The sequence below is a fragment of the Talpa occidentalis genome, unplaced genomic scaffold (assembly GCF_014898055.3).
Source record: "Talpa occidentalis isolate TD23 unplaced genomic scaffold, MPIMG_talOcc4v2.1 talOcc4.3, whole genome shotgun sequence".
NCBI lineage: Eukaryota > Metazoa > Chordata > Mammalia > Eulipotyphla > Talpidae > Talpa > Talpa occidentalis.
Genome location: NW_023603184.1, coordinates 50,194,301 through 50,217,124, shown reverse-complemented (window position 1 = coordinate 50,217,124; position 22,824 = coordinate 50,194,301). Strand labels below are relative to the sequence as shown.

General features: G+C 49.2%; 1 protein-coding gene across 5 annotated transcripts in view; it reads left to right on the top strand.

Annotated features, from left to right (window-relative positions):
- Positions 1–21,359, top strand: part of ME3 (malic enzyme 3) — a 229,843-nt gene extending 208,484 nt beyond the window's left edge. For 4 of the 5 annotated variants that reach the window (XM_054699587.1, XM_037523109.1, XM_037523107.1 and 1 more), the window contains 7 exons: positions 12,757–12,854; positions 13,035–13,148; positions 14,581–14,686; positions 15,221–15,363; positions 15,854–16,027; positions 19,674–19,772; positions 21,062–21,299. In XM_054699587.1, coding sequence (XP_054555562.1) covers positions 12,757–12,854; positions 13,035–13,148; positions 14,581–14,686; positions 15,221–15,363; positions 15,854–16,027; positions 19,674–19,772; positions 21,062–21,223 — 896 coding nt within the window. In that variant the 3' untranslated portion in view covers positions 21,224–21,299. Of the gene's footprint in view, positions 1–12,756; positions 12,855–13,034; positions 13,149–14,580; positions 14,687–15,220; positions 15,364–15,853; positions 16,028–19,673; positions 19,773–21,061 lie in introns of all 5 variants that reach the window. The other variant, XM_037523106.2, reaches the window with a different exon arrangement.
- Positions 21,360–22,824: the final 1,465 nt, after the last annotated feature.

Here is a 22,824-nt window from a genome sequence, read left to right as displayed (position 1 = left end):
CTAACACATTCTCACAATGCTCACCTGGATGCCAAAGCAAGCACCTCTTTGCAGATTAGCTGCCTGTCACTGTGGAAGACAGAACATTAAACTTGGATTCACTCCCAATGACTAATTCTTAGCTCTATGACCTTGGATAAGGTCCTTGATTTCTCTAGCTTCAATTTCCTCATTTATAAACTGGAGATCATTACTGCTTCAGAAGAAAATAAGAATTGTAATTGAATATATGAAAGAAATTTTAAACAATGCTAGTTGAACTAGGACAGACCACATCTCTGAGCCAGTTTCATCATCTCTTCAATGGGAATGATAGTGATGCCTTGCAAGATTATTGTAAAAATTTTAAGTGCTACTGTATGGAAAGTACTGGCACATAAAACTCATCAAACCAAAGCATCAATCACCATAAAAATGGCCTTCCCCAGACACAACAACTTGCTCTTGGATTTTCCAGACACTGGAGGGATTCCAGTCAGAGAATTAGGATAATTCTTTTTCTTAATTTGGTTTGAATGTGTGCTGCTCAGGATGATAACTCTGAAAGATACTGCCACCAGGACCCCAGTATTCTCCAAGAACCAATGACAAGCATATTTTAGTACATGGTCAACCTGGTTACCTGTTCTATGGGCCTGAAATAGCTGAAGGTACTTGCTTCTTCTTGTGAAGATGCTAAGATTGGAACTAGAAAGGAAGAGGTGGTCCCTCAGGGATTATCCCACTGGATCCAGGCGTCCTCAGTAAGAAACACTGTAAGCTAGTCAGCATTTCATAAACAACAAGAGAAACATTGATGACAATAGGTCGTTATTTAACAAATGTAGTTTGACAAACAAAAATTTTAAAAACCAAGGGTCATGCCAGGTAAAAAGAAGTTGGCATGGAGCAACCTTGGGAGTAAAAGATCAGCCAATCCTTCATTTTTCAGATGAGACCTAAAGAGTTCACCACATGTCATCAAGTGAGTTAGGAACAGACCTACATGGAGTCAGCTCAAGTAGTAACAGCTAAGATTTAGAGTTAGAGTATTTAACATATATTGGGCTTCTCTAAACACTTTCTATATTCACTCCTACAAGATATTACCATCTCTGTCTTATTAAAGTTGAGGCTCAGAAAGAGTAACTTCCATGGCCAGCAAGTATAGAGTTGAACCCCAGCACCAGGACTCCAAATTCCAAATTCTTAATCGCTCTCCAGACTACTCACAGTTCTTGTACTTATATTACAAAACCAAATGCCTCCTCCCTCCTGTGGACCATGTTAAGAGCTAAAGAAATGTGATAAATGGGTTGCATTAATCATAACTTTTTAAGAAACAGGATACCATAATCAGCATATTATTAGATAATTAAAATCAAACATACAGAGGGGGAGACTCAGAAGGGAGAAGCTAGGGTATGGAAACCCCCACCCTGTCACCACTCTGTCCACCCCTCCCCCTGGCCCTGATACCCAGCAGGCAGGAGTGTCCCTGACCCTGGAGGAAACACCTGCCTGGGAGGCCCTGACCGCCCCCTCCCCTGCTGTGCTGCCAACATGAGTCAGCAGCAGGAAGGCATCCTCCTGGGCCCGCTGGGAGGCAAGGCCAAGGGTGGAATTGGAAAAAGTCTGTGTGGGCAGCACACCTGGTGGCAGCAGACTCCATCTGTGTAGACACACACACACAGCCACATGTGTACATCCACATAAATGTGGTGGAGACACAGCTGGATCTGCCACCCACCCACCCCTGTCACCCCCCACTCCTGCCTCTAAGAGGAAGCTCTGGCTCTGACCCCTCTTCGTGAGAAATTTCACACTCACTGGGAGTGTAAGGCTCAGGGCTGTATCTGTGCCCGCCTCACCCTCCACTAATTTCACTGCCTTCTGATGTTCCCTTACTTTTTCTCCCATGCCTCCCATGGGCAGGTGTAGCTGCAGGCCAAAGATCTGCTCCTGGGAAGGCTTTCCCCATCATTATCCCCCTAGTGACTCCTACTTCTCTTTCAAAACTCAGTTCAAGGGCTCCTGTACCTGGGAAGCTCCTCACTGGGCCCCAGTCTAATTTGGGTCACCCCCTCCCCACGCCCCGCCAGGTGACACACAGTTCTGAATGCTCACACGGAGCTATCTACCAGCAGGAGATGATAAACTTTCAGAAGCAGGGACCATGTCCATGTATTCTTGTTCCCAGTTTCCTGCACAGTACCTAGCACAATGCTTGAAGAGGCAATGACACAGGCAATGACACTCTCCTCAGCACCCACCCTTCACAGGGATGCTGCCCGCACAGCCTCTCTCTCATGCCTGCGGCCACATAGAAACACTCATAGAAATGCACCCTATGTGAGCTCATACTCAGAGGTACAAACATCTTCACATGCATACACCCTCATATTTGCACACACATTTTTTTCAATTAAATAATTAATTGGCTTTTATGTCCTGCTTATGGCCATTTCTGGTAGAGTTTGCCTCACTCACAGGCTAAGCCAGATAGAATAGTGCCCCAGATTCCATAGCAGACAGAAGAGGAATTTTCCATTCTTTCTAGAATGGAATCTAGACTCTAGAATGCACAAGGAGAGTGGGTAAACAGCTCCAGAGTGGCAGGAGCCCTACAATATCAGGTCTGATCGGGATGTCTGCCCCCTGAGTTGTGACCATATAACTCCAACAGTAAAGTCGTGATTGTGGAACTGTCCTGTGTGACCTTCAAGGAAAGAATCATGCCCAGCTGCTGAGCAGGTGCTGCTCGTCATGGTGCAGGACAGCTCTGAGGGGACATTTCAGTTCCAGAGCTTCTCAGGGTTTGACTGAGGCTTTGGGGCAGAATGACAGCCTGGCTTCTCCCCCTACCATCCCATAATGGCTCCTTCTGCCCTCGCACAGTGGTGGATCCCAAGGGCACATCTTGTTGGCATCCTGAACACTCCCTGTTTCTCGGACTCTGCTTCCCAAGGAGCCCAGGCTGTGGCAAATGTTAACATTTTCCATGCGCACAGAACTTTAGGTCTGAAATGTGTCTTTCATCCACACTATCTCAAAGCTCCCTAGAAAATTGCCCCCTCCCATATTGCAGGGAGGGCAGACCTTGTTGGCCCCCATCACTGATGAGGACACTGAAGTTCAAGGGTGAAGTTTTGCTCAAGGTCACACTGGGCGCAAACCTGGGGCTAGCTTCTGACTTTGAAGTCTCCACTTTCCATAGCAGCCGGCTGCCCAGTGTCCTGTGAGGGAGGCAGTGCAGCATCTTCTTCCTTGGACTCAGTTCCAGACCTGGGTCAGCGTGGGTGTCACTGCCCCCCATCTCACCCAAACCCTCCTCTCGCCTCCGCAGTGGGCAGACCCAAGGAGGAGGTCCGGGGAGGGAAAGGCTGCTCCCAGCCACCGGCTAGTCAGCGATGGATCCTCCGGGACCAGCAGTCTCTGGCACGTGGTCTGGTCTCATTGCCAGGCGGGCCACTGAAAGACTGGCGAGGACCCCCAGGAGTGCTGGGTCAATGTGCAAGATGAAGCTCATGCCTGAGCTGGGCCTCTTTACTTCCAAATACAAAGTTAAGAGGAATAAAACTACACAGTTGTGTTCAAGAATAGAAAAGGAACTTGGAGGGGTTGGGAGAGACGAGGGAGGGAGCAATCACAGCGGTAAACGGAAGCCAACGCCGAGCCCCGTGTGGTTGCCAGGGCGGCCGGCGCAGCCCGCAGGGCCCAGGGCCAGCCTGCCGGAACCGCACACAGTGGGGCTGCATGAGAACGTGACTGAACACCAGCCCAGCCTCACAGCCTCAGGGGAACTGGGCAAAGATGCGACTCTAAGCTTCTGGCCCACCAGACTGACCCCCTGAGTGAATGCCTGCCAGTGCTGAGCAGGAGCTGCGGGCCTGCCACGCCAGGCGCCTGGGACACTGGCCTCACAGGGCCACATGGATGAGGACTCGGGAGCCCTGGCCTTGAAGGATAAGGCACTCCCCAGGGCTGCTGTGGATTCCTGTGCCCCGGCCAAGCTCCCACGCACAGGAAGAGGGAAGCCCCGGCCTGGGCCTCAAGGGCAAGGCCCTTGCCCTGACTCATCTCGTCGCTGACAGCGCCGCGAGAACTTTGGGAAAGGCAGGCTCAGGTGACTGTTGTCTCAGCTGGAACCAGGCACACATCTCTGCTCCCAGGGGAGAGGAGGGGAGGCCAGAAGGGGATGGTCATGCTGGAGGACGGGGCAGCGGTGTCCTTTCAAAGGAGCAAAGCCAGGACAGGGTTGGCCGAGCGACCGCAGGCCCAGCGCTCCCCTGGCTGTGACGGGAGGCCCAGCTGGCTCTCACCTCCAGAGCATCTCCCAACCGGGCCCGCCTTCCCTGGACCTCCACTTCCCACCCTCACACCACCCCACCCCGATCCCGCCGCATCCCAGGGGCCACGTGGCCCATCAGGGCACCAAGCGATCTACCAGGCCATGGGCACCCCCATGCTCATGCACATTTTGATGGTGACCCATGGTGCTCACAGTCATGGGACTGAGACAGACCTAGGTCTGAATCTTCACTTTTCTGCTCCGTGGCTTTGGCCACATGCCTTGAGCCCTCCTAGCCTTCCTGCCCATCCCTGTGCAATGGGCGTGACAGTGTTACAGCTGTGGCTGGTGACCTGCCAGTGCCACCAGAGCCACCAGGCTTTGCCATGACCAGCCTCTGTGCCAGCTGGCTGGAGCCCACACCAGCTCATGGAGGAGTCGCCCTGTGGTGGCCCCTAGTCACTGGAGGGACACACAGTGAGACAGCACATAGCAGCGCTCAGTTCCAGAACCTGGTGCTGATCCCCTGACGCTTACTGGGCGCCCAGCACACGGGTATGGGAGATGTGGGTGGGAGCGAGGCTGAGGCCCACAGCAGAGGGTTGGCTAGATGTGGAGAGAGGGACAGTGTGAGTGAACAACTGGGGGAGACAGAGGACGGAGGCCAGGCCCTGCACCACCCTCATTCCCTCTCCTTGCACACATTGCATTACTCTCTCGTCTGTGAATTTCCTGGCAACCCTGTGATTTTGACGCTGCAAGCCCCTCTGCTTAGAACTCCCTTTGGCTCTTGGCTAGTTCCTCTTTGTCTGGAAGGGCTCAAGGCTCTCTCCCCCAGGACACAGCCTGAATGGTCTCACCCCTCCCCACTACCGGTTGTGGGGGAGGGGGGGCTGCAGGGTGGTGATTACTGCTTTGCAAAATGCTTCCACATCCCTAGCACCCACATGCCAACAGGAAAGGGGCAGATGGAGGCCCGGCTCTGCTCTGAAGACTTTGTCCAGTTGGCTTGTCCTATTGACAAGGTACCAGGGGTCCCATTGGGCTGTCAGGGGTCCACCTCCCCCTCTCTACCCCCTGCACACTCAGCTTTCCATTCTCCCCTCCCCACCCCTGCAGTGTGACTCTCGGTGGTCTCTGCAGCCTCATCTCTCCCGTCCCCAAAGCCTTCCTTTGTACCCTGAGGCTGTTCTCTCTCCCAGGGCTACCAGCCATGGGGTTGCTACAGGGCTCTTGCATCTCCTCCTGGCTTCCCAGAGGCCCTCCCGTTAGCCTGTTGCATCAGATAAAGCCCTAAAGAAGCCAAAAAGATTGTAGTTACCCCTTCTGTTCCTTTCCAAATTGTGGCAGAATGAACCTAATCCTGCCTTCTCCAGAGGACAGGAACTGCCTCTTCAGAGTCCAAAGGTTCCAGAAAATTCCCTCTTGACAAAGAAATAGGGTTGAAGTAATCTAGAAGTTCCTGGCCTGGTACCTAATAAAAGGGACCTGAATTTTCTGGGTATTTATGTTGCTAACTCTCTGTGCACAGACTCTTTTTACTCATCCTTATGTATCCAAGGCATAGCCTAAGAAGACCCAAAACAGGTCCCTAGCACATACTGATGAAAAAATAAATGTCGGGGCGGGGAATGTGTGCATCTGGAAGCAGGCCTGGCCTTGGACTAGAGGACCTCCTGACCCCCGTGGCTTCCACCTTTAAGGTCACCCTTGCCAGACCCTGACAGCCTCACCTCCTTGCTGCCACCTGGAACTTCAGCCTCACCTCAACCTGATAAAGTGCTAATTCAGTCCCTTTCTCCACCAATCTGCTGCTCAGCATAGAAATTCCTTTAATTTTGTCAAATGGGAATATTAAAAGCAGAGCAGAAACTACATTTTCAGCTTGTCCTTTTGTGCTATTTCCTGGACCTAAAGCCTCCAGGACTCAATCCGCAGGAAATGCAATTATGGAAAGCTGCCTCTGAAAAGGGAAAATTGTTTTTCTTCCCTCATGAATAGAGAACAGCCAGCCACACTTTTTGGCTGCCTGTGGCACTTAGGGGCACAAATCATGTTGCAACATACCCTTGGCCTCGTGGGCTTCTCCAGCTGGTTAACTCCCCAGAACTAAGCAGTTTCCTTCCTCCCTATTTTTAAATCCATGTTATCCAACAACTCCCCAACATGAAAATTAATGATGGAGAGAACTTCATTTGCCTAACTTTATAAAATGGGGTTTAAGAACTGCCATTTTCCTCCTAAGTTCTGGTCTAGAATATTAGGGTAACTTGCCTCTGCAAAGCATGTTCTCTGCGGAAATCCCAGGAAGGAAAAGTGAAGAAGTAGCCAGAGAGGTAGCCGATGAGTGGAGGGGCGAGGGGGGGCCCCTAAATCCAAGTGCAGAGGGAATTTACCAAAGAAAAGAATGAACAACAGTATCAAATGCTGCTGAGAGGTCCAGAAAGAGGTGGGCTAAGCAGCGACCACTGAGTTGGCAAGGGGAAGGTTCTAGTGACCTTAACAAGATGTGAGGACAATTGTTTGATTGGCTTGGGTTTCAGGGAGATCAGGGAGAAAGAAAATGGAGGTAGTGCGCACACTCAGCTCTTTAGACAATAAAGGACAGTAAGAAATAGGATAGGTGGGAACCACATGGATTAAAAAGAAGGATTTTTAAAAATGGAACTTTATCATAGTTGGTACTGATGACAGGATGACAGTGTGCAGTAGAGAAGGGGGACTTGAGAATACAGAAAAGTGGAGAGAGAATGACAGACCAAGTAACCTCACTGACAGGATGTGGCACACCTGGAAGTGGCTGTAGCTAGAAGCCGGGTAGTCATGGATGGCCCAGGAGGAGAGGCAGAGCGTGTGGACATGGAGACAGAGGAGGGTGTACACACTTGGTGGCAAGAGGATTCGGAAGACCTGTCCTGATTGTTTCTATTTTCTGAACAGAAAAAATTTCTCTTCTGAAATTAAATGAGCAAATGCAGATGAGCTTATACAGCCAAAGTCATGGTGAAGATTAACAATAAATGACAGTTGCCCTTGGATCCATTTACTGAATTTTTCAACTCTTTGCTGTCTGATTTCCCACTGTTTTATGTTCTCCATTCCTTCTAGAGTCACAGCTGGCCTTTACACCACTGCCTAAGTTTACCTCTCCATGCCACTACCACCTGCCCCTCAGCTCTCCCCCGGGAAACCTCATAATGCCTCCCCTGCTGCATTCAACACATAAGCACACAGACCTTGAACAGGTGGAAGCAGCACCTCAGGTCTCCCTCCCTTGCCCCTGGGTGATGGTGAAGCAAGCCACTAACACTGACCTGCTTCCTCCTCTGTACATTCCTCTGGTGGATGCCATCCTCTCCAATCCCCATCCAGTGCTGAATTTCTGCAGGTAATCCCGGCACACAGCCTGCGTGTTCTACCTGCAAAAGATATTCAATACCCAAGAAGGAAAAGACCCATTAATGCTGTCTCTGATGAAGTATCTTTGGTGCCATCTGGTGGCAGGTACTTTGCACATCTTCTTTCAGGAAGCAGCTTGTTGTCCTGCATCTTATGGAAGGAAAATAGTTCTTCCAGAGAAGCCACAAGTCAGAGTGTCTCAACCTTAAATGGGCATGTAAACCATCTGCAGGTCTTCTTAAATACATATTCTGTTTCAATAGAACTAAAATGAGGGCCTCCCTGATGGTGCAAGTGGTTAAAACGCAACCTATGAAGCAGTCCACAGCCTCTGAGGCACGAGTTCAATCCCCGGCCAGGAGGTGACCCACATGGCATGGCAGACCTCTCCTGTCTCGCCCACTGCTCCCCTCAGCTGTGTATTTCAGTCAGTCTGCCTGTTCTGTTCCCCACTCTGTCTCTGGTGAATCCTCTCACCCCCGGCACCTCTGGCCTGTACCCCAGTTCTTATATACATAAATAAATAAATCTTGAGGGGAAAAAAAGAACTAAAATGAAACTGGGTTTTAAGGAGCAAAGAGCAGGGGGAGTGTTGTTTGCAGGGAAACAGAGAAATGGGGGCGGTGTCACTGACATAATAAGTGGACTTTGAAAAAATGATGCAAAAAGGATATTTGGAGATTTAGAAGAAGAGTCATACAATGCAATTCATACTACCTCTGTAAGTCACTTAAATAGTTATTTAAATTGCCTTTTGATGCTTTCTTGGATGTCAACTTGGTATTTCTTTTAATATAGTGCTCTGCTGAACCTGGTCATGACATAGCCACGTTTATCTAGGTTACATAAAAAGATCTGGAAAAATAAAGGGTGGTTCATGTTGTTCAGGGAAAGCAGAGAGTGTCTGTCAGAGGAGAAGACTTGGATTGCAGGAGCTCCTATAAGTTATGGGAACAACATGGACAAATCACAGAACTGTAAAAACACAAAGCATTCTAGGGGAGATGGGGAGACTTGAAGTTGCAAAGGTGGGTTGATACTGGTTTTATATTTTTCTACACATTAGCTAACAACATATCATGAGCAACTTCTTTATAAAAATTATTCCATACCTTCTTTCTTTATAAAGCAGGGACGGTCCTATCTATTTTGTTACCAAAGGGTAATCCAGGCTACCAAGTGTAACCTCACTAACCTGAAGTCTGGTACATAATTGATGTTTGATAAATAAATGAATGCAACAATTTCCAAACAACAGGTTCTGGCAACTAATTGTGTTATAGTTTCCCTGAAGGCTTGGGAACCCGGGAGCTGCCTGAGTACAGGGGCCATGTTTGATTCCCCTCCATCTTCTGTAGGGCCCAGCCTGGCACCTCGGTCTGGCAGGCCCTCAGTAAGTGCACAGCTCTCAGGGGGTGTTAGGAAGCACCAGTCATCCTCAGCACTGGCTCTGGGTCTTTAGCAGAAACTGCACCCCATAGTCTTGCCTTCTGATGTCCACATTTATTAAGCCCCAGCTGTTTGCTGTGTCCCCTTCTTCAGACCAACACACAACCTCTAAACCTTGGCACAAATCCAACCCAAGTTCTGGGAGAGTCCCCACCACAGAACCAGAAAAAAGCAAAACCCCTGAAAAACTGAAAACCCAATTTTTTACTCATATTCCCACCCTGAAGTCAGTATTTTAGTGTTGCTTCCAGATTCTGTCCATGATTTCATTGCAATTAGAATCATGGTATCTGTGCTATTTAAGGTTCTCTTCCTTCCAACTAACTCCATAAAGCATGGTTTAGTAGTCGAGAGTGCAAGTCTGTTCTCTGAGTTCAAATCCTCACTCTATTATATGCTCTTGGGTCACATAGCAAACTACTCTGTGCCTCAATTTCCCAATCTGTAAAGTGAGAAGAAGAATAAACAAAGGTCTACATTAAGACAAAATACTTATAACAATACCAGGTATGAGTTACTAACTCACAGCATTTTCTATGTTGCTGCATCATCCTCACAATGATCATTTTCAATGACTGCAATATAGTCTGCCAATTGTCCACACTAGTTGATTTCCTTAACCATTACCCGTCTGTCAGGTGTTTGTTATTTCTCGCGTCTATCTTATAAATAAGTTTGTCCAAAAGGGTTGAAGCACTTTAAAAAGGATTGTATACTGAAACTTTTTACTTTTTTACTGCTGCCTCGCCAGCCTTAGTGGAAAAACTATGCTTTTTATTTGTGCAACTTTAACAAGCCACACATAGTCCCACTTTTATTTCCTTTCCTTTGCAGTCATGGCGAATTAGCACTGCCAGCTGTCTATGCCTATGGCTTTAGCAGAGAATACTCCATATAAGGAATTGTTAATTATGTATCAAATAATGAGGGGAAAGGGACATTTAAGGGTCAGCTATAACTCCTGGGCTGGGGGAGCAAAGGGAAGACAGGGGGTGGCTGGCTGGAGTTTGAGTCTCTGAGGGGTGCACTATGAGACTAGCTCTGCAAGTAATAGACACTGAAAATTGTATTCAACTGCTGCTGCAGAGGTTAAAAAAAAAAAAAAAAAAAAAACGGAGGCTGTGGGTTTGCCAGATTTAGCAAAAACAAAATACCAGCTGCCCAGTTAAATTCAAATTTCAGGGCCTCCCCGGTGGCGCAGCGGTTGAGCGCTGGGTTGCGAAGCTGCCCGCGGCCTCTGCGGCACCGGTTCAATCCCTGGCTGCTCCCTGGCCACCGGAGGAGGGTCCCACATGGCGTGCAGACCTCTCCTGCCGCCCGCTGCTCCCCTCAGCAGTGTACTTAGTCCTTCTGCCTGCTCAGCTCCCCGCTCTGGCTCTGGTGAATTCTCTCACCCTCCCGCGCTTCTGACTGTACCCAGTGCTTGTATAAACAAACAAACAAATAAATTAATTAATTAAAAAAGAAAAAATTCAAATTTCAGGTAAGTAAGAAATAATGTTTTAGAATATTTACATTAATATTGCACGGGACATACTTACACTTAAAACATTGTTTATATAAAATTCAAATTTAACTAAGTGTCCTAGATATACCCCGACAATCTTACAAGGTGAGATGAGGCTGGGAAAATATTCTTTCCCCTCTCCACCTTGTCCAGGCTCTCAGGTGAGCTCTGGCACCCCCTTTTCACAAAGTAACACAGAAAGCTAGTTGCCAAAGCTGGAGAGTGATTTGCAAACTAAGGAGAGTGAGAAGTGTGGGTTTGAAGCTGAAAAACAATGATCTAATAATCAACACAGGTCACCCTTTTGACCACCCAGCATCCATACACACAATTCCACACATCCGTACCACACATCTGTACCTACACATCTGTACTTCTGTCACAACAAAAACAATGAACAACATGCCTATTAAAATGATGTCAATTCTCACCTTTTCCCCAAAATGAAGGCAACGTATCAATAGCCATTTTCTTCTTCCCTAGAAGATAGTCAGTCTTCCCATCTTTGGGCAGAATTAACTTCTCCTAAAACAGAGACCTCCAATCCTCTAGAGCACAAAGTCGAGGTGACGGGAAGCAAGAACTGTGCAAGCGAATTATTGGATGAAATGGTGACAGGAGCCATTGCAACTTCTTCACTCCCAGGCCTGTGTGATCTAGCTACTGGAGAAAGAGCACAGTATATTTTTGCTAAGTCAAATCCTATCTGTAGATGCTTCTCCACAGAATGTTACCTCAACTAAGACTTGGGTGAAACTGAAGGTTCCTGACATATGAATCCAGCTGCTCCTGGGTGAGGGGATACTTGCTAAAACCAGTGAATTTGATGGGCATGGAACTATTGCTATATTCCTATTCCTTTGGATTAAATTCCTTGATTAGAAAACTTGTTGTCTGGAAGATGTCAGCATCATGAATAGGCATTTCAAGCATCCACCAGTGATGGTGCTGGTAGAAGCACTGTAGACAGGGCAAGAAAAGTCTTTATCTAGAATATGTTTTATTCCAGTGAGGAGAAATCTTCCTGTCTATTATGGAAGGAGCCCAATACAATGATCCTGCTGCCAGGTGGATGTTCCTTCCAGAGAATGTGCCATAGCAGGAGCTCAGCGTTGGTATGGCTACTTTGTGCATAAACCTATCGCAAACCCTGTTAGCCTGGGAAAGATACTGGATGACACATACAGGACATGCCTTTTGATCCACTTGAGTATTGAAAAACCTGTTTTCATCCTGCCCCTTGGTGAGTTTTTATCAATATCTAGGGCACAAATATCTTCACACTCTACCTATTTCATGAGATCCATTCACACACCCTTTCGCCAGACTTCCTCATCAACAATCTTGCTATTCTAGTCTTCTCAAGTCCCTAGACATTCAGATAATCCATTAGCACCTGCCCTTGGATTAATGTAGGTGTAGCCATCTCTTGGACCAGAGTGGACAAACAAGTTTAGTACCTGAATTCAAATCCTTGGAAAGATTTTCTTCACTATTACCCTTTAAGGCTACCTTTATCAGTGCTGTGAGGTGACAAGCACACACTCCGAGTTGACACCAGCATGTGGCCCAAGTCTTCTTGGTCATCAGGAATTTCTGGTGAGACCTTAGGAGTGGATTTAGAGAGGAAGCCATGCTGCAAGAGTGAGTGATAAGTGAGTCTGAGCCCCTGCTCAGGCAACGTGTGCCTTGCAGACGCACCCCTTGGCAATGGCATGTGCCAGACTAAGCAGTGAGCTAAGCGGCTCAGATACGTGGCCATATAATGTCTCATGATTGTTTTTTATCCACTCATCCCTTAAGCAAACCATTCTCTGAAGGTCACACCTCTCTTTTATACTGTATTTGCCCTTATCCTTTCATTTCTGTATAATAGTGGTAGCAACTGATTCTCTGATCCTCTCACCTAGGGTAGAGCATCAATACAGGTTTTGTTTCTCAGCATAAGTTGTCTGCAAAATAGGACATGAATTTCCTCCCATGCCTACATGCTTGCAGGCCTGACTTTTATGGTGGATTTGGAAAGTTGCTTGTTTGGCCACAAGTTCAAAGAGTGGGGAACCCTTCCAGGGGTCTTCTCTTGGGGGTTAAGAACAGAGACCAGAGAATTAATTCAGTCCACTCTTTGCAGGCACAGCTTCTGTGGCAGTGGCGGGGATCCTGGCCGCTCTGCGAATCACCAAGAACAAACTCTCTAATCATGTGTTTGTTTTCCAAGGTGCAGGTGAGGTAAGTACACCAGGAGTTCTCTGCTATTGTTCCAGGAGGAGAACAGGAGGGGAGTGTCTCAAAACAATTTAACTGGGCTCCCTGGAGAAGGGGGTGGACGGACAGCATCAAGAAAGGAGGGACTGATAAAGGCTGAGAGCTGTCAGCGCTGTATCTGACACCCAAATGTGTGCTTCCTAGGCAGCCATGGGCATTGCCCACCTTCTTGTCATGGCCCTAGAGAAAGAAGGTGTACCCAAGGCAGAGGCCACAAAGAAGATCTGGATGGTGGACTCCAAGGGGCTCATTGTGAAGGTACTGTCAGTCAGGAGATGTTTCCTGGCATCCACAGTTATTGGAACTGAAATCAAGAGGTCTCAAGGGGCAAACTGCTGAGTCAGAAGAGTGAGCAAAAGGAGGGTAATGCCTTACCCGCCAAAGCAATAGTCATCCCACAGCAGCCTTCACTGCTCTTGTCCAAAAGTGGGGAGGTTCAGCCTGCACTAACCTCCGTCTACATTGGGCCCTAATTGTCCAAAAGCAGGATGTGCTCTCTTCCACATCCTTGCATTTTTCCTTCCTTCCTTCCGTGTCTTCTCTTTTTGCACATTCCTATTCTCAACCCTCAGCCCCTTCTGCTTCCTTCTTCTCTTCTGACTTAGCCCAGATTAACCTCTCCAAAAGCGTTCTCTGGACTCGTGTGTGTTAATTAATCTCCTACATCAACGTTTATGCACATCTCAATTCCCACATGGTAGGGCGGTTGCCCCTGTACTTCTCCACCCCCCCCCCAGGGGCCATGAATCCTGGATGTCAATATTAGGCATACGGTAGTGTAAAATATATCACCAGTGTGTGATGTAGGTGTGAAATAATGAGAGGTAAGTAGCCCGAAATTCGGCTATCATACAACAACAGTGAGAGGTGAAAAACCTGATATCAACAGAACCCAGGGGGTACGTGAGGCCATCAACCAAGAATAGCAGAGACCCTTCAGCAGAGAGGAACTCCTTTCTGTTCCATATGGAGCCAGATTATTCCCAGAATTGAGGCTTAGAGATTCCTCCTCACATCCCAGATCATTCAGGAGCGTAATCCAGCTACAGGGGGAGGCTGCCACACTCCCCTCTCGCCTGTCTTTCAACATCATTGTGCTCACCCCATGGTCCTCACCCCTCCTCAAAGATCTCTCAAAGTTAACTTCTTCACTTTGGTCATCATGAAGTCAGCTGGTGCCATGGACTCAGGAGAAACATTTATCTGCTTTCACCAGCCTTTTACCCATTAACTCTGAAGAAATGGAAGGGAGTTGGGGCCAGTGGGGTACAGCCGCTACAGCCTGTCCAGGAGTCAGTCTAGCATTATTCCGGGGACTTGATGACTCTAGTAAAATACATTCAAATTAACTCCCTGGCCCTGGTGATTCAGGCCCCCACCCCTCAAAGTGGTTTGGGTCCTGGAAATCTTGGGGCTACAAGTCTTCGTAAGACCTGGTACTTCCCAAGGAGCCCTGTGTCCTGCCCCAGGCAGACATGATCCTAGCAGCTCAAAGGAAGGCTTTCGCCACCTTGGGTTACAGAAACACACACAAGAAATCCTTAAGTTCCACTTTAGGTCTGTCAGGAAATTGGATATACAGGCTTCCAAGAGAGCAGAGCAAAGCCCAATGCAGGGAATGTTCTCAGAGTATCCAGATGTAGCCAGGCTCCGATCCGGCAGGTCCTGCCATGTTTTTCTTTCCCCACAGGGGAGGAGCCACCTGAACCACGAGAAGGAGATGTTTGCCCAGGACCATCCTGAAGTGAAGTCCCTGGAGGAGGTGGTGAGACTGGTGAAGCCCACAGCCATCATAGGTAGGAGGAGGGCGGCGAGCCCCTGCCCAGCCCCGCTAACCTTCTTGACCAGCAGGTGAAGACGGTGACTTACGAAGGCTGCCCCAGCAACCCGTGGAAACTCAGCCTTTCCCCCACCCCATGCCCAATTCCAAGCCACGAGCATGTGTCACAAGTGCACTGAAGTCATGGCCTACGGCACCCGCTGCGGCTATGCGGTGGGGAGATGCAGTGGGAAAGCGCAAGGCTGACCTCTAACCAAGACTCACCGAGCCCTGCTCCCTGCCATGGCCTCTCCCTCTGTACAGACAACATCCAGGATTGCCCCCATGGGTACATCTTAACTGGGGAGGGACCGGAAACTGACTGATGGTCCCTTGGGTATTAGCAAGGTCTCAAATAGCTCAAGCCTGAAGACCCCTTTCTCCTCCACTCCCCACCCTGAGGCAGGCGCCATCCCCAGGAACCGCCCTGTCATGCCCCGTTCCCCCACAGCCATGTCAGCAGCGGGCTGCTCATAAGGCAGGCAGCTCCACCACGCTCCTGTCCCTGCAGGTGTTGCCGCCATGGCGGGCGCCTTCACGGAGCGGATTCTGAGGGACATGGCCTCCTTCCACGAGCGCCCCATCATCTTTGCTCTCAGCAACCCCACCAGCAAGGCCGAGTGCACTGCGGAGAAGTGCTACCAGGTCACCGAGGTCAGTGGGGAGCCAATCCTTCCCAGGCTGAGAGGACTAGAGAACGAGAGCAGGCCCAGCCCGCTGAGGAGCAGTCAGGATGGGAAAGATGACCCATGAGCCCAGGTCACAGAGCCAGTCAGGAGTGGAGCTGACTGCCCAAGCCAGCTCTGCCCACCACACGTGCCCAGGGTTCCCCCAGAACGGCGCTGTCCCCAGACCCAGGCGTTTGAATCCCTAGGCCACGGGCCTTCCTCTCCTGTGCTGGGGGCCCGCCCAGAAGGTGACAGGTGGAAAAGCTTTACTTCACCTTTTAGCAGCCCGGTGACGGCCAGGTGACTCAGAGGGGGCTGAACTTCCCGGCCAAGAGAGCACTGCGCTGCTGGCACCTCCAGCGAGCTTGGCACAAAAGAGAGCCTGGCAGAGGGCCTAAGGCTCGGGAGGTCAGCCGAGGACAGTGGTGCTGCCTGACCCGTAGTCAAGCTCTCACTCCACTTGCTTTCACCCCCAGGGCCGGGGCATCTTTGCCAGCGGAAGCCCTTTCAAGAGCGTGACCCTGAGTGACGGCCGGACCTTCATCCCTGGGCAGGGCAACAACGCCTATGTGTTCCCCGGAGTGGCACTGGGAGTCATCGCAGGCGGGATCCGCCACATCCCCGAGGAGATCTTCCTCCTGACCGCAGAGGTACCAAGTCCCTGCGCTCCCCAGTGCCTGTGGGTGGCACCTGATCCTTACTGGGCCCCGAAGAGTCCTCCCTTTGTCTCCTCTGCCCACCTGCCCCACCCTGACAACAGATCCCCAAAGCACATAACCTCAAGCTTCTCTCAAAACATGCAAACAGCTCCTAAGGGGGCTAAGGAGTAATCAGTGGAGGGTGCGGCAGGAAGCACTGGCAGTGAGGAGCCCCACCTGCCCGGCTCCCTCCCTCCCAGCAGTGACCATCTGGGTGCCCAATACAGGAGATGCCACGAAAGCCACCTGAGACTATGGGGCCACTGACCCGGCAGATGAGCTCCCCCGGCCTGGGTTCTGAGCATGTCCCAGGGTAACCAGTAACATAAAGAGCCCCAGAGGACAGCGCTCCGTGAGGAAGGGACAGGTGGTGTGTCCAAGCCCCTGGATCTCGAGCGTAGACATGAGGATGTGAGGCGCACCTGGGCTAGGTGTCCTACTGGAAAACTCCCAGAAGGGCTCTGGGACATGGTGGAAACAATGAGAGAATTCTTACAGAATAACAACCCACGTCAGGAACAATGATTACTAATAACATGTATCGATGCTGACATTTATTGTTGCAACCAAATGCCAGGCACCTCCCGTTCATCCTCACTGAGGAACTGAGGCATAGAAATGACTGTGTTAGGAGGTTAAGCTAATCAGAGCTTTATGCAAGTATTAAATATATTTATACCCAATGAGCTCCTAAGGTTCTACTTTGATTTTTCACACCCACCTGCATTTCCCCCTCACCTTAGCACTAATGATGCCCCCAAACCAGCAAGACACAGGAATGGCTTCCACACAACCCTGTTCAGCCCTGATTCTCTGAGGAGCACCAGAACTGCCCCGGGCACCAGGTTCCTTTTTACCATGTCTTGACCTTGAAGCATCTGCTCTGCAAAGGCTGTGCAAATAATGTTAGCTGAAGGCTTTTAAGCCTTCTCTGGGCTGTGTGCACGCTAGCTGAGGCTTCTTGTTGCTCTTCTTTGAACCTCTGGTGGGAATATTTTGTGTTTGTATTTCTTCTCATTGCTCTCGTGGGCAGCGGTGTCCTGTGGCCATGAACAGGTGTTTGACTAGGAAGAGTCACTTCCTGCTTGCAAATTCCCCTGTTGTGCAGAAACACAGTTGCTACAGTTTCCCTAAGTAACCCTGAGACAACTGCACACCCATCCCCCTGCTGTGGGACAATTCAACAGTGTCATTTGTGATCAGTATCCATTAGTTACACAGGTCCTCTCTTTGCTCTAATTATTTTTTTTGAAAGATTTATTTATTTATGCATGCAAGAGCTGGGATGCAAGCCAGAGATGCGGTGGGTGAGAGGATTCACCAGAGACAGAGAGGGGAGGAGAACAGGCAGACTGACTGAAATACACTGCTGAGGGGCGCAGCTGGCGAGACAGGAGAGGTCTGCTGCACCATGGGGGTAGCTCCCTCGCAAGGGATAGAACTCGTGCTGCAATGGCTGTGGATAGCATCATAGTGCTGCGTCTTAACAGCTTGAGCCACCAGGGAGGCCCCTTTTCACTTTAATTTTAATCACTACTGTAGGCAAGACCTCGCCCCTCTATTTGCTGACAATTTGATTTCAAATTTCTTACAGGTTATATTTCGGAAAGGGTGCTTAGGTGATCTAAGCTGAATCTGATTTTCCCATGGAAAAATGAATGTCTCAGAAGATTTACATGCACTATCTCATTTCACTTTAAAAACTCTATTGAAGAGATATGGTGACTGAGCCTCCCTGGTGGTGCAAGGGGTTAACTCTCAGCACTAGGAAGCTCTCAGCAGACACTGCAGAATGAGTTCAATCCCTGGCCAGGGACCTCTGACCCACACGGCACAGCAGATCTCTACTGACTTGCCCACTGCTCCCCTCAGCAGTGTAATTCAGTCAATTTGCCTGTTCTGCTCCCCACTCTGTCTCTGGTGAATCCTCTAATCCCCCACACCTCTGGACTGTACCCCAGTTCTTTCATGCATAAATACATCTTTAAAAAAAGAGAGATACAATGACTATCCCAATGTTATAGGCAAGGGAAATGACACAAGGGGTTATGTAACCAGGCCCCCAAGGGTCATGGGCATGTGAGCGCCAGGCCGGACAATTGGTCTCCACACCTCAGCTCAGGGTCACCAATGCCCTGTGTCTCAGAACTGAACACAATGAACACACAGGCAGATGCAGCTCTTCACTCTTCCTCATGAGCTCCTATAGAGGAAGTTTCGTCATGGAAATCCTGCTTCCCTCTCATCAATCCATCTTCTATACCTCCAAAGAGAATCTTTCGAAATGTGGAGCAGACTATGTCTCTTTCCTCATTTCAGATCTTTTCCCCGAGACCAACAAGATGACGTCCAACTTCTCCGCACAATTTCTACACAAAGCTCTACTGCTGGACACAGTTTTCCTGTCCAGCTTCACTCTGAGCACCCGCTACCATTCAATGTTCTTTTTTTAATCTCATGCTCATGTTCTTTCTTGCTCTCTCACACCTCCCAAAATTTGCACTTGCTTTTCCCTCTCCTCATGCAAGAAATTCATGCTTTTTCCTTCAGGTCTTAGCTTAGGAAGCCATTCCTGTACACCACTGACTGGGCCTTCCTCTATGCCTATATGTCCCCTCTCCTTGCACTCCCCTCACATGGTTGTATGTGTTCTAGTGTTTAGTTGTCCACTGACACCAGCCTCCAGGAGGGAAAAGACTATGGCTTCTCCACCACAGATGCCCAACCCCTACTGCAGAGCTGGGCATGTGGAAGAGCTCTGGGAAAGACAGTGAATGGAAAGGAGTGGTGGGAATGTGAGAACAGGGCAGAGGAGGAGAGGTCCTGCCCTAATTTCTGCCAAGCTCCGAGGCAAGACCAAGTTGCTGTCTTGTCTATTTTCCTAGCTCTAGTTTTCAGAGAGAACCGTAGCTTTTCCCAAACTCAAGTCTGACACAAGAAGACTGGGTAGGAGCGGTGCAGAACCACCATGTAGGGACGGTTCTACCACTGGCTGAGCACCAGTGTGTGAGGCTGGAGGATGAGGCTGGTAGGAGAGGCGGCGCTCAGACAGGCAGTGGTGGGAGGGGCTGCTCCCAGAACGCTGTGCTTAGGACCTTCACTCAGGAGAGGCACAAGGCCCATCTGGGGAGCTGCTCACTGTTTCCAGCTTTTCTTCCACCTGGGACAAAGGCTGAAAGGAGATATGTCACAGAGCCCCGGAAAGAGACAAGACAGCCTCAAGGGCTCCATGAGGTTACGAGGCATGAGGTTAGGAGGCTGGAACTCAGAAAGTCAGGGAACCCCTATGCAACAGACCAGGCCAGTCAAGGGGACATTCCAGAGTTTTTACAAGCCACAGACTTAATGATTTTCCTCCAGAATTCACAAAATCTCGTTGTTTTAAGTCTCAGCCAGTCAGCACAGAAATGAGCTGTCCTTGCCTAAGTCTAAGCATCAAGCTCCCCTGGGGTGACTTGGTGGCAGAGACACCAGTGAGAACCGCTAGTCCTGCCCCTCAGGACAAGATGAGTCTCTGGGGTAATAGGTTGGGTTTGTTCTGGGAAAGCAGAAACTCAGATTGTTCTTGTCAGTTCTCTCTCTCTCTTTCTCTCCCCAGCAAATTGCCCAGGAGGTCTCTGAGCAGCATCTGTCCCAGGGGAGACTGTATCCACCACTCGGGACCATTCGAGATGTGTCTCTGAGAATCGCCGTCAAAGTAAGGGGCCTCCTCCCCTGCACTCTGGGCTCAGGGGTTAAACCATTTTTCATGTGGCATTAGGAAGCTGAAGGGGAGAAACTGGACACATCCCGAACTCCTTGGGCAGCACTGCAAACAACCCAAGCCTGGGTGACAAACTCTTGTCTGCAGTTCACTCCCCACACCCAACACCCACTCAAGCCAGTTCTGGGAAAACTTCTGGAGTTCTCTTCAAACACTAGGCAGAGAAAGGGCATCAAAGTCCACAGCTCTGTGGAACAGAATGTGGGTGGAATTTTTTCCATTGAGTCATAATTGCCCATTTATACAGAAAGGTCAGCTGGTGTGGCATCATGAGAACCGTAGAGTGTGGGCCCCAGCTCTGCCAGCCGGCAGCAGGGCCATCTACCCTAATCACCACTCCCCTGAGCCTCAGTTTCCTCCTTTTCCAAAGGGGCCAGTAACTCCTCTCTCCCAAAATTCTGGAGAATATAAGAGAGCACTGAGAGAACGCCATACTCAGTGCCTGCAGCCCAGAGCAGACACTCGTTCCTCTTGGTTCTCAGGGTGACTGGGCTGGGCCATGTGTAGTCGGGTTCATGGAATAGTCCAAGTAAAAATGTCACTCTAGAGACTATGCCAAGATGATGGGATTTCAAAGAATCAGAATATGGTTCAATACAGACTGGTCCAACATTGATAATTATTAGAGCATAAGGGCTTATTATCATTGATTATCTTTCTATTAGCATATATATTTTATAGTTTTCTATGATAACTTTTAAAGCTAATTACAGAAAATGCATTACAAAAAGTACATTCTCCCCATAAGTTTTCCAATGAAGGCTACTGAATGAACAATCCAGCACACAGACCATCTCCACCTTGTCCTTCCTTGGTGAGCTATTTAGATTCAAGTTTTTCTGATCATGTTGTTCATCCAGTTCAGCCCATATTTGGGGGGGGAGGAGAGAATATCTGGTATTGGTCACTTTGGACTGTTACCTAATTTTGTCCTCATACAATTCCAGAGAAAGGTCTCATTACCCCCACTTTAGAGATGAGGCGATTGAGGCTCAGCAAGGGCAATGTCGCTGCTAAGGACCCAGAGGCTGGTGGAAGAACACACTTGACCAGTAGATACTCCATTCTGGAACAACTTTTTGCCAAGACACAAAGCTGCACGTCCTTCCTATGCAGCGGTTACAGAGACCACCACCCATGAGAGGGATTCACCCCTCCTTCCACAGACTCCCAAGCAGTTTCCTCCTTAGATCCAGTCTTCAGTCAAACATGTTTTTCCCTAGGTCATCGACTTCGCGTACAAACACAACCTGGCCTCCTACTACCCGGAGCCCCAAGACAAGGAAGCTTTTGTAAGATCTCTGGTCTACACTCCAGACTATGACTCCTTTACACTGGACAGCTACTCTTGGCCCAAGGAAGCCATGAATGTCCAGACAGTCTGATGCAGCCTCGGGGGCTGGTGTGGGACTGAATGAAGCCCCAGTAACGCTGGAACTATAAATGATTTCCCAAATGACATCCTTGTCACTGTCTTTTTCCTTTGAACTCTCTGGTGTGAAGGGCGATGCCCAGGCACACCAGAAATGAGAGCCTTTTCCCCAAAGGCCCTGCAAACTCATTTTGTGTGATCCTCCTCTGATGACCTAGCCCAAAATGCCCCATCCATTAATTGCCACTATGGGCTAGACCTTACAGGCCAATGGGAACCCTGCCTACAACTCTGCTTTGCAGAGCTCAGGCCCCAGGCAGGAGATGAAATATGGATATAATTCATTTTGCCACATTGGAGAGAGTGGTACTTGCATGAAAGGCTTGCAAGAGAAAAGTTGGGGTGCTCTGAAAAAAGAGGATCCCTCCTCAGGTGACGCAATGCTCTGGGAGAGCAATGTTTGCGCTGTGTTCAAGAATGAAGGGTGGGTAGGAATGAAGGGGAGTTGAGGAATGTGAAGGCAGTCACTGTTCACAGAGCAGGCCAGAACGTCAGGGAGCTCAGTCCCTCCCGGAGGGATCCACACCCTGCAGGACTCCCGGTGTGAGGTCTGAGAGGCTGAAGGTCACTCACTGCCCTGAGTTGTTGACTGTTAGACATTCCTTTTTGGTTATTACTGAAATGAAAAGAGGAGAAATTGTGAGCGAGGAGGCTAGCAAGCAAATGGGCGAGAGGAAGAGAGTCAGGGAAGGAAAGAGCACCAGGGGGAGTTCCTGAAAAGACTTGATTTCAGTTCCCCAGCTCCGAGACACTCAATCTCATGCACCCTGCCCTCTCTGAATTAATTCAGCAAACAAGCAGTTTTCTTGTTTGGTTGGTTTTTTGGGTTTTGGGTTTTTTGGTTTGGTTTTTTTTGTTCATTCAGTTTTTTGGTTTTTTTGTTTTTTGTTTTTTTTTTTTTGAGGTGACATTGGTTTACAACACTGTGTATAATACAGAGGTACAGTTCCTGCCTCTTCAGGTGTATGTTGCCACACCACACCCACCACCAAAGCGCCCATTGTCCTCCGCCATCGTCTGTGCATCCCCTCCACCCTTCGCCCTCCACTCCCTCTCTCCCCTCTGGTGGCCTCAGTTCTGCTGTCACATTTCAAGGGTCTGGTTTGGGTTTGGTTTTGTCTAACCCTTTGCTGTGTTTCTCTATATTCCATGTATGAGTGAAACTCTCCAGTACTTGTCTTTCTCCTTCTAACTTATATCTTATAGAACAGCATCAGTCTTCTTCCACCAGTGTTTCATAGACCAAGTTTGGACATAGCCTTCACCGCTGACATGTCCAGAAGTGCTCTACCACCATGGAAGGGACCCCGGGTCTGAGGAGAAGGCTGCAGCCCCCTCAATCTGGGACCCTGCTAAGTTGGTAAGACCTGTTAGGATGGCAACTTTGGCCTCTAATTTCATTGTATAACACAGGAAACACCCATTGCCAGTCAGCCTCGGGTTCTATCCTGCCCGTGAGAGGTACGAAATGCCCACCCCTCAAGCACAGACCAGGACTGGGACTAATTAGCAGACACACCAAGCACCCTGTGCCCAATTCTTATTCTTCCAGCA